General features: G+C 47.7%; 1 protein-coding gene across 1 annotated transcript in view; it reads left to right on the top strand.

Annotated features, from left to right (window-relative positions):
• The first annotated feature begins 765 nt into the window (after positions 1-765).
• The window catches only part of LOC135900129 (sperm-specific sodium:proton exchanger-like), a 76932-nt gene continuing 63548 nt past the window's right edge, over positions 766-14149 (top strand). The window contains exons 1-5 of the mRNA XM_065429562.2: positions 766-880; positions 4931-4996; positions 5100-5158; positions 5468-5722; positions 9839-9979. Of these exons, the coding sequence (XP_065285634.1) occupies positions 879-880; positions 4931-4996; positions 5100-5158; positions 5468-5722; positions 9839-9979 (523 nt within the window). The 5' untranslated portion in view covers positions 766-878. The remainder of the gene's footprint in view (positions 881-4930; positions 4997-5099; positions 5159-5467; positions 5723-9838; positions 9980-14149) is intronic.

The raw sequence follows: 14149 nt of genomic DNA, 5'->3' as shown, positions 1-14149 counted from the left end.
CCAAAATAACTTATCTGCAAAAACGCCATGTTTGCTACTCTCATAGCATCTTAATAAAAACAATAACCATAGTACTTTTGTTGATGTCAAGGACAAAAGCTAAATTATCCAGACATACTTGGAATATGGGTAAACACGATTTCAACATTCCGTAAAGTGTGTGGATATTAGCATAAGCAATGAAAAAATTTGCATGTGCATAAATAAAGTGTCATCTTCCATCATTGTCATATCGTGTAGTACATAAAGGTGCTCTCGGGAAAGCGTTAAACCATGATGTATGCTTCTGGTCCGAGTGCAAAAATTAAACGACACTTCTATTTTGTGCAGAAAATTGTTTAATATTGCCTAGATTCTTGTGCTGATTCTTCCCCCTTTGGGGTGGGTACTGGATGGAAGCTGCTACTATGATGCCACGTCAAAGCTGAGCGTACTAGTTATCTGTCATGGGATATGTGCCTATTCTTGGCCAGTCCTTCACAAATGGGCATACATCACTGTGACGAAAGGGGTTTAGAAGACTTGAAAGTGTTAAGGCATTGGGGGGTTATCCTTCTCTGTGCATACACCTCTCAACACTCTGTCCACGACAAAATCACAGATTGCCTTTGTCCTCGCAACATAGGGCGAGAACAGCAACAGGCGACGTGGTTGTGCTGGTGTCATGCGCTACTGCTGCGGCCTCGCTAACTCATACAAGCTTCACATCAATTAGATGTCAATATTGCGTTTCATCCGCGCGGTTTGCATGCACGCGAGAGAAGATGAAGAAGATCAGGTGTTCGGTTCCGCGAGCCCACGCGTATCTCGAGGCCCCACGCCGAGAAGAAAACGCGAGGTCCCGTTCGGGCTGCCCGTTTCGATCGAAGCTCCGCGCCATGTAAGTTCGTTGCTCATATTTCCTTCCTACTTCTAATGATATGAATGTTAACCTACGTGCCCTAGTTGCTGGTCAGCGGCGCGCCGCGGGAGCTCCTGTTTAGAGCCAGCATTCCATTCACTCCTCCATGGCAGACTACTAATCCTAAAAATCGCCAATGCGTATATCGCCGCACCGCTAACCTAAAAGCCTATCGCTAATTTGGTCAGAGCTAGATTAGCCTCATCAAGTGAGCACATGGCTCTTCAGCAGCCGGCACTTGAGCCTGGTCAATACTTAGCCACATTTTTGTCTTGTACAACTGCGTGCGTCACTTCCTTCTAGGCAACTAAGCGTTCACTTTCTTGGTGGCTGGGACTCGTGTTAATTTCCGACGGACGTAACCATGGCTCTTTAAAGCGCGGAGTAAAGCCAGTACTGAAATTCGGTAGATAGTTTTGATGCGAAAGCGTGACATGACTCATCGAGCGATGAAGCCGGTGTCCGGCATCTCTAGCAGTCTAACTTCCAATTGGCCGGTGCACCAAGTCACGAGCGCACCTCGACTGAGTGAAGCGGGTGAAACTAAAGCCTCTTAAACTTCGTAAAGTAGTGACACTCTCCTCCTCCGCGTTCACTCCTCCTCGTCTTTCCTCTTTCACGCTCCCTCCTCGGCCGTGGAGCCGCCTACACTGCTTTAGCGTAGCAACGGCGCCAACATGCGTTCCTCGTCACTCCGTAGACGCTTCTCGAGCAAACCTGACGCTAATGCACGGCGCGAGGGCCCACGTGATGCTATTAGGCCAATAACGACGCGTCGTCGACCTCGGCCAGGGCGCGCCAGGAGGAGGCGGCATTCTTCTAAGTGTGGCCCTACTTCACGAAGTTTAAGGGGTTTTAGGTGAAACAAACAGCACACCAGCCGGGCAGCGGATTTCCTCCTTTACTAGATGACTGTGGAATGGCTTGCGCCCTAGCGCAACGGGCCGGCGCTCAATTGTGAACAAGCGTTGGGAGGTGGCGTTCGCGACCGACGCTATATCATTACTGGTGGCAGGCGGTACCAGCTGCTTGTGACCCGCGGTGTTTACTTAGTTGGTGCCGCAGTGAAGCCGCGGTCGACACAATTCTTTTGGGGGCGCTTTTTAAAGATTGCTTGTCTGGCGCTAGAATACCTGTCGCCTGTAATGCGCGCAAACATACGCTCATCGAGGTTAATGGCCTTCGTGACTGGCATGCATGCGCGATGGGGATTTCGGATGCCACGCGAGGTTGCGGCCAGTGGTTCCGCCAGCCAAGTGTGGCTCTCGAGACCGACACTATTTGAGAGTAGAAAATGGAAAGGGTGGGGCAGTTGGCTTTCCGCTCACGCACTATAGGCAAGTGTACTCCCCCTCACAACAATCTTGCACCACTACCGAACCTACGAGTCGCAAAGAGGCAATATCCTTGCGCAGCGGTGCGTACTTCCAGGCGTAACTGGCTGATTATTGGCGGCACTAGAAAGTTTTATTTTTGCTCGCTAGATGATTCGGTACAGCGATACGTGATATGCCATTGCCTTTGCGCATACCCGTCGCATACCGAGCATTACTGTGGCAGTTACCGCCGGTAGCGGTAATAGCGACCCCTAATAGTTGTGAACTATAGCAACACGGCAGGTGCCCTTAAAGCAACGACTACCCTCTTTAATTTGAATTCGCGCATGTTACTGGATCTCCGCCCTGTCAGCAAGAAACAAGTGGGGAAATCCGTCATCGCTAAGTCTCATCTCAAGCTGTCAAAGCATTAGGTATATTTTGCCGTAATTATTGGGATAGGCTGTTTGTTTTCACGCTGCTAGGACTACAGACACGATGCCGAGCCGTAAAACTGGTTTGATTTCTAGTTAGCAGGTAGCGCCACACCACTAACACTGCTGACACGTTGACAATGCAGAACGCTTTAAAGGCCTTATTGTTCACTGCATCATTAATTTACTACCTTGTTCTAGCGCGGAACGTGGTGATGGTAGCGAGCAAACGCCAAGTAGATGCCGAGCAGAGGCTGTCCTGCAGGTGAACATTTACAAGGGCGTTCGCCCTTACTACTTGCTAAGGAGGCTGCAAGTCAACTCCAGGGAAAGCGTGCAGCTAAAGCGAAACCCCGCTGTCGCATCCATTCAAATGAAGCTTCTGGTTATTGCGTCAAAACATGGGGCGCTGTAACGTAAAGCTATTCCAAACGTTTCTATTCCTATTCTGCAATAAGCCCTCCGCGATTGGTCGTAATCTTTTTTGAACCACCCCCACTTCGCCTGTCTGTCACGCGGCGTCACGAAAACCCCATCTGATATGAGTCATACACACTGATTATACATAATTGGACCAAACAAAAAAAATTTTTTCTCATTCGACGCCTTTTCGCCAATAGCCCTCGGCTATTGGTCAAACGTTTTCGAGCTGCACACACTTCAGCTGCCTGTCACGCGACGTCACAAAACCGAAAAAACTCACCCTGTCAAAGTGACGTGCACGCGTTAAAGATACATTATTATGCCGAACAAAGCTGAGCTTTTTTCTGAATAGCCGCAGGGTGCCCCGTTCCGGAAGGAACAAAATATAGCTGCCGTCGATCGCTCAGGTACTGGCTACTTGCATCTGCCGGAGAGCATGGGTTTGTTTGCATACAATAAAGCTTTTTGCGTGGCCGTGTAACGTTATCGAGCACATTCGGCACGTTTAAAACCTCGCTCGGCCAATTCGTCTTTGCTTTCGTCTTTGCTTTCGGCAATTCGTCATTCTTAACCTTTTGTTGCATGCCGGAGCGATTTTCAATTAGCCACCTCAAGCTAAGTAAGGGAAAGTGGACCAATCGCAGATGTTGGCACCACCCTTTTCATGCGGTTATCGATTATTTTCAGTGCACTGGCTCGGCCCCGTCGAATACCTCTCCATTGACCCTGCTCCTCGCCTCTTGTCAGCCAATCAGATAAGAGAAGCCGCTCGCTGTAGGCAAAGTTATTCGTTTTTCAAGCAAACAAAAGTGACCTCCTACGAACGAGGAGAGCGTTTGATTGGTCTGCTCAAACAACCCTGCTGGTCACCACCCGATGCTTGCGTGGGCGGGTACGCAAATTTGACATAAGTAGATTGGAATAAAAACACATTGGAATAGCTTTACGCTATAGGGCCCATGTTTTCGTTAACCCACCAACCATGTAGCATGTACCGACATGATTCCAAGCAGACGCTGAGCAGACGACGCGGCGCAGATGAGCACATCTCGACGGGCATTCGGCCTTTCTATTGGTTGAGAATTCGTGTAGCTTCCACAGTGCTGCAAGGAGGCAATGCCCAGGTGTTTTGTGAGGGCAGAAGGCATCGCGGTGACGCTGCTAACGCTCGCCCGCGGAAGCCTGTGTTATCGGGCCGTTCCTTGTCCGCGGAAGGTCGCGCCTGCGCTCTGAGCCTCGCTAAGGCCAAGTGAAAACGCACCAAGCGTCTCAAAGGGCTGGCTGGCCCGCGAGGAATTCGTACCCCGAAGAAGAGCTCAGCGGCGCCCAATCGGACATTAATGCGTACGCACTAACTACTCATGTGCTCAGGTGTCCTCGGGTTACATGGCGCATACATTTGCAATATCAAAGTCAGTCGCCTGCCTTTTGTAGTCTGTAAAGTACATATTAAGTAACATTGAAGCACAAAAGTAAACTACACGGCTAGAATTTGTAAGTTGCAATATAGGCCCTAAAGTAGTTATTTAAATAATTAAATTGTGAATTGCCTTTTTTTCATTATGTGCTTCAGTTTATTATGCAAGTAATGCCCGCCTCTTCGAGTAGACCAGCTCATGAACTAGAATTGTGCTATCTGCTACACGCATCCTATAAAATTTTTGAAAGTGTTCGCTGAAACATTCTTTGTATGTTAGCGAAGTACAAAATAAAATTTAAGACATTGTCATGAATTTTCATAAGGGTTAAGATTGAAGCGTGAAGTCTTGCGAAAGGTATACGCACAAGTGAACGTAATAGTAAAGCTTGAGTATCACTAATTAATGACCGTGTGCTCAATGAAAACTTTCACGCAGGGACGAACTCCTGGACGAAGTCTCGGAGCCTATCATCGAGTATCACTCGAGCGACTCTGAACAAGAGTAAGTCTTCCTTTTTTTTTCAATAACATTTCGGCTATCCTTCTCTAACCATGATTTCGTTGTATATCGGTTTCTTCACTGTCGTTTTGTATTTCTCTTGCAGTGAGGAATCCGACTACAGAGCGGACTACCTCAAGTTCACCATATTTCTACTGCTAGCATGTAAGAGCAACTGAATAACCTAGTCATTAATCTACACTTCTCATTGTGTAGTCAGCGCGCGACCTTGCGATTTGTCTCTAGAGTTGCCTACAGGCGTATAGAACTGCTTAATCACCAATATCAGAAAAGCAACAATGCGTGATAGCCCAGTGTAGCACATAATGTGCAGTCGCTGCTAACATCATCCAGAAACTAAGCTGTGGCACACTCACTGAGGGCACACATTGAGGGCGAACAAGAAGCGCAGTTGTTGTACGAGTCGAAAGCGGCTCGCGCCACGGTATCGCATGGGAAGCGTTGCTCGTGCAGGCTTCCTGAAGGCGTTCCAGCGCCCACTGCGCGTGCCCTACATGAGCTGGCTGTTCCTGCTGACCACGGTCCTGCTGTGCCTGATGTCGTTGACGGGCTCGCTGCGGAGGAGCAGCGGCCTGGTCGCCGGGGTCGGCGTGCAGGCCATCCGCGCTTTCCTGCCGGCATTCGTGGTGCACACGACGCAGGGCATCAACAACTACATCTTCCGCCGGTGCCACGTCGAGATCATGGTCTTCTCCGTCGGAACATTCAGTACGCCGATTGCTCTGATCAGGTCCACCATTGCGCAACCGGCGGAGGGACGCTGGACAGGGCCACCTTCACGATTTTGCTAAACGTTCTCAAAAACGATTTTTTGTTAAATATTTTGCCGTGTATATTAAAGCTGTAATTTCTTGCCAGCCAGATACCTTCTTTATAAAGGCGTACACAGGTCACGCAGTTATCTTAGGAACCGAGATACCCAGATGAGATGATCAGCCAAACAACACCGCCTTCATGCACGTAGCGGTTATGTCATCCTTGGCCTAGATTTTCCGAGGCAAAATAAAAAAAAATACCTTTTGGGGTTCTAACGTGCCAAAACCACTTTCTGATTATGAGGAACGCCGTAGTGGGTGAATCCGGAAATTTATACCACCTGGGATTCTTTAACGTGCACCTAAACCGTGCACCTAAATCCAAGTACACAGGTGTCTTCGCCCCCATCGAAATGCGGCCGCCATGGCCAGGATTCGATACCGCGACCTCCCGCTCAGTGGCCAAATACCTTAGCCAATGAGCAACCACGGCGGGTAGGCATAATAGATAGAGTAGAACATCGGATCATGTGGGATATCACATTCTCCTAATGCAAGAACAAAAATTTTTAGAAACATATGGGTAACAGTACAGACTGCCACAAGAAAGGAGACACGTACACACAGGCGCTGGCCATAACCTTAAGGCCACAATCTCAAGAAGGTTGCAACTAGGCACGGCGTGCCAATTTGTTTGTCTGCCCCAAATGAGCTGGGAAAGCTGTGTGCGCGTATCTGTGACGCCAGAAAACGTGGATGCGAGAAGAACCACCAACCGCCGTTAGTTATATATTCCACTGGAGGAGTGTATTGCATTCCCATGTCATGTGGGATGTTTTACGTCGGCGAAACTGGTCGCTCTGGAAATGACCGTTGAGGGGAACATGCTCAAAAACTGAAAAAGCGAGATGATAAATACGCCCATTTAGTTGTGTACTTTAGCAAGTGTACGGATCGCGTGGCGCGGTTGAAAGAGACGACGATTCTAGGAAAGAGCAGTAACGAGACCGCGCACATCAGCTTAGAAGCCTACCACAGTAAAAAAATTTGGTAGCAAATGCTTTAGCATCCCTTGCTCTCTTTGATGCTGAATTTGTTCTTTTGGATGCGGCTATCGGGGGTTCATATTGCAGAGAAAAAGAAAAATAATTGTTTGCGTTTTCTTGCGCTTGCTTGGCTGTTTTGCGCTTGCGTTGACACGCTATCGCCCTTGGCATGCCTTTCCCCTTCATTTCCCTCGCTTGACTCTGGCACATACAAGGCGTGCTATCCCTGGCAATAAAACCAGTTGTTAGTCAGCACTTGTGTGTACGTGTCTCCCTTCTTGTTGTCGCCTGTTTGCGCCGTTACACGTATGTTTCAAAATGAACCAACTCACCCAGAAAGAAGTGTTGATAAATTTTCTTTGTTGCCTGCAGCTATTAGTTCCACAAGATTTCCCATTTGATTCCCATTTCGACGAAATATCGCTTCGCTTCGCTTTAGCCTTCTCAACTTCAGAGACCGCACTCATCTTAAGCGTTACAATTTATGAAAGAAAAAGCTTTTTCGCAGAACTGTCGCTGTCCAGGTTTTTACCTCTGCAAAGTTGTCTTCAAATTGCATGTAAGCAACCTGAAAGACTTATAACTAGACCTTCATCAGAGTTACGTAGCAGAATTCTGAGTTAAACAATTCGTAAAATTAAGTTCAGGGTAACACAGGGGCCTAATAATCTCTATGAGCGGCAATATTTTCTCTTTTGCAGCACTCGGACAAAATGCAGATACGTATACAAGTACTGAAGTAGCATGCGCGTCACCTTTCTTGTTGAACGTCCTTATGAACTGCAAGTCGCAAACGTAGTGGTGAAGGTACATTGTAACCTGAAACCCTTGCAGTATTACACTGCGGAGTAAACACATTGCAAGAGTGATATGAACAATTATTAGAAACGCCATTATTTATTTATTTATTTATTTATTTATTTATTTATTTATTTATTTATTTATTTATTTATTAGATATATGGCAACAACCAGCTGAGCGACTTTAATGCCGTGCGCTACATAACAAATTTAATGGCTTACGGAGAAAAAGCGTAATGAACCCAATGCAGGAGCCAAAGCAAAGTGAAAGAAAATGACAGCATTTAAGTGGCACAGACCCAATACACGAAAAATAGCCATATGCGCATCTAAACACACTGGCATGGACATACATACAGGGTCTGTCCTGAAAGTATTGTAAGGCGATTAAAAATCATTTATTGAATTTATCGTTACAAGTGTTTAAAATTCTTCTCTCCTTTCTGCGTCGACACATCGGCTCCAGCGAGACTTCCAGCCCTCGAATGCGTTACGGTAGTGCTCCTCCGGAATGGCCTTTAATGCTGCGTTGCAAGCTGCTTTGATCCCGTCCACTGTCCCAAAATGCTTGCCTTTCAGAGGTGTTTGGAGGCGTGGAAACAGAAAAAAGTCGGAGGGAGCCAAGTCCGGGCTGTGCGGGGGCTGGGGCATCGTTGGCATCCCTGCTTTAACCAGGTAGTCGGAGACGATGAAGGCACTCTGGGCTGGCGCATTATCGTGGTGCAACTTCCAGTTCTCTGCGATGTCCGGCCGGATGCGTTGGACCCTGCGTTTCGGTCTTTTGAGGACTTCCACATAAAATTTGGAGTTCACAGTGGTTCCAGGTTCTTCAAACTCATGATGAACCAGTCCGTGGATGTCAAAAAAAGAGGAAACGATGAGCATGATCTTGATCTTTGATTTGCTCATCCTGGCTTTCTTCTGGGGAGGGAACGAGTGCGTGTGCCACTCCAATGATTGCCTTTCGGTCTACAGGTCATATTCAAATACCCACGTCTCGTCACCTATTATGACGTTATCCAAAAATTTTCGATCATGTTTGCACACGTCGAGGCTTTTCTGGCACGTTTCAACGCGGCGTGACTTTTGGTCGTCAGTGAGCACTCTTGGAGACATTTTTGCGCAACACTTTCCGCATGCCGATAACGTTTGTAACGATTTCATGAACTTGAGTTTTCGGAATGTTTAACATGTCGGCCATTAAACGAACACTCAATCGTCAGTCTGCGTTCAACAGTTCCCTCACTCGCATCACACTGTCAGCCGTGGTGGTCGTGGACGGCCGTCCAGCGCGGTCCTCGTCGTCGACCTCTACCCGGCCTTCCCAAAAAGGCCTTGTGCAACCAAAACACTTGCCGATCTGACAGGGCATGTTCTCTGTAAGCAGTCTTGAGCATAGTAACAGTCTGCGCAGTGGTCTTGCCAAGTGCCACGCAAAACTTGATCGCAAATCTTTGTTCTAACAAGCGCTGCATTTTGATTTGCACAAGAACAAAGCAACTCTCACGGAGAAGCCCGTCCTTCACTCTCCGATGCTCGGAGCACACTGAGTGACGGAGGGCTGCTTAGCTGGGTTCCCCCACTACCAGCTTCAACCGGTTAGACCAAGCTCCGACGTACAGTCGAGTCACAATGAATTCACTGACATTACTTTCAGGACGCACCCTGTATAAACTATGTAGAAGTAAATGAAAGGACGGATAAAAGAATCATAGAAGAAGTATAGAGAGGTTGCCCATAGTACTCAGCACAGAGCTCGACCGTGTATCCCAACACAGGGATAAGCCACATTGTTCATAACATCCTGGGTGAGTAAGTAGCTATCAACCACAAATAAAATAAACCAAGCCATATCTGCAACCCATGCATGGAGATCAATAAGCCTTAAATGAAGATCGAGAGACAATTGCTTAACGCTGGCAATCTTAACCAAATGACCACTAAGGGTGGTTCTGACATTGGATGAATTGGTGATACCAGAAATACTAATACGGCCAGGTAGTTCTGCAGCAATTAACATTAAACATAACGCACAACGTCAGGACGACATTATGTAAGAGGGGGTGGCGATAGTAAAAGAGAACGTACGAGCGTTATTATTACCATAATGTGTCTTGTGCAATAGCGCGTTAAAACATTCAAAATGTATATTTATCCACGACCTTGAGAGAAGCGCGCACAGATTACGCATGGTGTGGTGCAAAGGGTCGCTTCTCGTTGCAGGTTTGACCATCGTGATGGCTTCAGTCTACGCGTTTCACAGGGTAGCCGACGGAACATGGAGCCCGAGGGAGTGCGTCTTCTTCGGCCTCTTCATGTGCTCTGTCGAGAGAGTGCCCTTGAGTAACATCATCTTTGACGAAGGTGGGCGTCACTACGTCGAAAAACTTGTAATGCCGTCGTTACAAATGTGGCTTTGCAACAAGGTGCATTTGCGAGTGTTGGGAGCTTTGAGCGTCACTGAAAAGAAATTGTACTCTATCGTTAACCCGCCGTGGTTGCTCAGTGGCCATGGTGTTGGGCTGCTGAGCACGAGGTCGCGGGATCGAATCCCGGCCACGGCGGCCGCATTTCGATGGGGGCGAAATGCGAAAACACCCGTGTGCTTAGATTTAGGTGCACGTTAAAGAACCCCAGGTGGTCAAAATTTCCGGAGTCCTCCACTACGGCGTGCCTCATAATCAGAAAGTGGTTTTGGCACGTAAAACCCCAAATATTATTATATTGCTCTAACGTCACAGTTCGGGATTTGATGCTGCCACTTCTTCCCTGCTGCCATCATTTTTCACGTTGGCTTCTTAACGTCTACTGCTTTATAAAATACTCGAACGGGAAACCTATATCGTAATTGTAAGAGTACGTGCCCCACCATTAGTTTGGTGCAAGATATAAGGCAAAGCAAGCTTTACACTAACCGAAAACCTCCATTGTAGCTTGCAGTGATGGCGTAATGGCATTGAAACGCGTTGTGCACAGATTACTGCCAGGTTGCTTATGACATGCTCGGGAATGACAAAAAACTAAAGGTAAAAGCGCGATGTGTAGCTTAAAGGGACTGACAACCGATCTTTAAGGACTGCTTTTTTTTTTATGGTTCAAACGCAAAGCTCACCCTCGATAGTGTTTACATCTGCAGCGGTTACTTCCAAAAGCGTGTGGGCACTTTTCAGCAGAATTTTTAGATCATAGTAGCATCTAAAAAAAGGGCATCTCTCACCCAGCAACGCTGAGAAGTGAGAACTGTGCCGATAGCCTGCCTCGCAAATCGCGAAAGCTCCCCATCGTTCTCCTTTCGCAGGAGTGAGTGTAACTGTGGTTAACCACCTACATGTTTACCTTTTCAACCACTCTTGAAGATAAAAAGCGGGTACAATAAGTTTGCGTTGTTGTACATACTTATCTTTCTGCCGCGTTTTGCGCTAAGTACACGCCCACGTCATGGCTGGCTGGCCCCCCGTCGTCGTCGTTATGCAAATATACGAGCCAAGCCAACACAATCAAAACGAAGCTGAAGGCAGCGCCACTTTTCTACTCGCTACAAACGGTCTGTCTGCACCATTTAAATTTAGAAAAACACTTGTAGCAGAAAAAAAGTGCTCTTCATTTGCGTACTAAAAAAAAAAACACCTGGAACCGCGTACACTAAGAGAAGGTCACGTGATGGGCCGCTTATGCACCTTCATGTTTTTTGCCGCTGTAGGAGTTGAGGACGGACTTTGCGATGAAACACTTGGGAGTTTTATTTTACATTATATACAGTGAGACGTCAATGAACAGTCTTAGAGTCATTACGGGCCGGCAGCAACTCGGACGCTGCGGCCCGTCGCAAGAAGTTCGAGAGAGATGAATCAGGGAATGCTCCAGGAATGCTCTGGTATTCTCTTCTGCTGCTCCCGGTCATCGTCTATTAAACCCTTCGAGGTCTGGAAGACGCGTCATGTTCGGCCAATGGGAGAGTCCGCTCAGATGACGCCATTTTCGGCCAATGGTAGGCGCCCGTGCGGTGTTGTCACACCCGGCGGCTCCCTGCGGTCTTGCCTTGCTGACTTACGATGCTGACTTAAGCGCCGTCTCAAAGGCGGACGGGGGGGGCGACGCTTGGGCCCCAATTGTCCGAGGGCCCCCTACTCCCGGCGGTATGGCCTCGCTGGCTTGCAAATGCCCTCTTCAAAGGCGGCTGGTGCGACGCTGCCAGGCCGTCCCGGTACATCACAGCCGTCCGGCTGTCACGACACAATACCGCCGTCAGGCCGTCCCGGCGCAATACCGCCGTCTTGGTTTGGGACCCACTTTATTTCCAACAGTGCCAGCCTATCCTCTCGCTTTCTGGAAGAGTCAAGCACTGAATAGCTACCGGCGGCGTACGAAGTAGGGGCCTTCAACTTGTTTGCACGTGCGCTCCTCTGGAATGTGCTTTCCATCTTTCTGCGCTTCTCAATTAGCTGTGCTGCGATTCGATGTGGTCTGGGGAATTCGAAGGGGGCCCAGAAAAAGGTCCCGTATCTAACACCGCGTGGCACCCAAAAGGTCCCTTTTCGCCACTTTTATTGAATAAAAAATAAACGTCTACGCTTACTAAGGAAAAACATGGCTTATTTTCATGAATACAATAGGCAATAATTCCATCAACCATGTTATCTCGATTCATGTTCTGAGCGGTTGTCTGTCCCTCTAACATAGGCTGTAAGAAAATCTGGAAACATCAAAGCAAGATCAAGACCTCCCATGACGTCTTATAACCTATTTCATGATACTTACGTAGTGTTCGCCAGAGATAGATGACATCGGCCTCTGTTGCAAGAAAGGTCACTGCACATTCACTGTTTCTGCTACACTTGAAATCTACGAAAATAAACACAGAAATAAAAGTAACGAATTAGCCGTGCTATAACCATAAAAATGTATATTTCGCGCTAATTCTTACAAGTACATTTGCGACATGGAACCTGCGGTAGAACAATCCTCTGCACCCGATCTGTTGTGCTCGGACACATACAGAACTTTTGAACAAAATGGATGCCGACTGCAATTTCTGTCGCTTAGCTCTTCGCAGTCTTGTTCTTGCTTAGAAAATTTAACGTCCTATAAGAGAGTGTAAGAGCTTATCCCGAATAACTTAGGTCGTTGGATACCATTTCTAGAGCGATTTGTTTTGAATCATTCATGCACATATTCGAAGAAACTGACGTGCCCTATCGAAACGGCTGATTAAGAGAATGCTCTAGCTTGAGAACTCCTATCTAGCGGAATGTGGAGTCCAGTTAATCTCGCCAGTCACTGCGCCAATTTTGATGAGTTTTGTTGTAATAAAGAAAGAGTTCAGTTCTAGTGACCCCAAGAAATAAATCTTTTATTTGCGCAATTATTTATTTCACAGCGATATTGAACATCAAACATGGAACTAAAGCAACAAGTTTCTGAGTCTCGCTTGTCAATAAAAAGTTCGCAGGGGTTACACTCACGAGAAGGCGAAAGGCTGCTGCACATTTGGTAATACATGTAATAATACAGTCGGGGTGGGACTTCTTTGTAAGGCTTATTGGTAATGCATTAAGTCACACGATCGGGGCTAGGCTTCTTGCAACACATAACGAGCCGCAATGGGAAGTACACGTGCGGTCCCTAAGGCGACCTCCTCACTCGGGAGCCGAGTCAGGCGCTTCCGCTGCAGTGCCGTACTTGCGCAGCCGCTCCTCGCCAGCCGCAGGAGCGCAGACGCTCCTGCAGCGCTCGCCGCCGCCGCCGCCGCCGCTGCTCCGACAGTGACGTCAATGCTCAGAGCGCGCGCGACCGCTTTTCGGCGCAGTAACACCTGGCGCGATAGCAATTAGTAAACTTAAACTTTGGCAGAGACGTTAAACTGCTCACTTTCGGGAATACGGAAGCATTATGCAGTTCGTAGGCATCGAAAGGTCATCAACGCGCTCATCAACGCACCGTCACGTGCACTGCGCAATGGCGCACGCACTGGAAAGGGAGCCGGCAACCTTTAGTGCGCCAGAACCGCGGGGGGGGGGGGGGGGGCGGCAGTCGCGGCTTCAGTGCAGCGTGCCGAACTCGCAACCCGAGGGCCCGGCTTCGATTCACTCCAACGCCAAAATGTACCGAATTTCGTTTTTCAAAGCCAGTAATTTACATTGTTTACAGGAACTACCCTGACGAGTGTGATGCCAATTCGAGCATTTCTTGTCATTTCTTTTTTTTTACTCTTTGCTGCGGCGGCCGTTTTTCGTCGCGGCACAGCTTCGCCAAGGTCATCGCCAGCGTGGGTACCTAACGCTTTCGCCATAAGAAACGATATCAAAATTTTGTGAACTATGCCAAATAAAAAATCTAAAGCGGGCAAAGTGGCTATAATATAAAATAATTTGTGAACTGGACCATTGCAAGCTTTTTTTGTATTTTTTAATCTTTTCTCGTACGGTATAACTTTATATACCCAACTTGTGCGCTTCGTATGTTCTACCAGATGCATGTTATTATATAGACGCATATAAATACTATTTTAAGTTGCCATTAGTCGGACACTACACG

Source organism: Dermacentor albipictus, chromosome 4, assembly GCF_038994185.2.
Source record: "Dermacentor albipictus isolate Rhodes 1998 colony chromosome 4, USDA_Dalb.pri_finalv2, whole genome shotgun sequence".
NCBI lineage: Eukaryota > Metazoa > Arthropoda > Arachnida > Ixodida > Ixodidae > Dermacentor > Dermacentor albipictus.
Note: the sequence above shows the minus strand (reverse complement) of the source record. Positions and strands in the feature narration are given on the sequence as shown.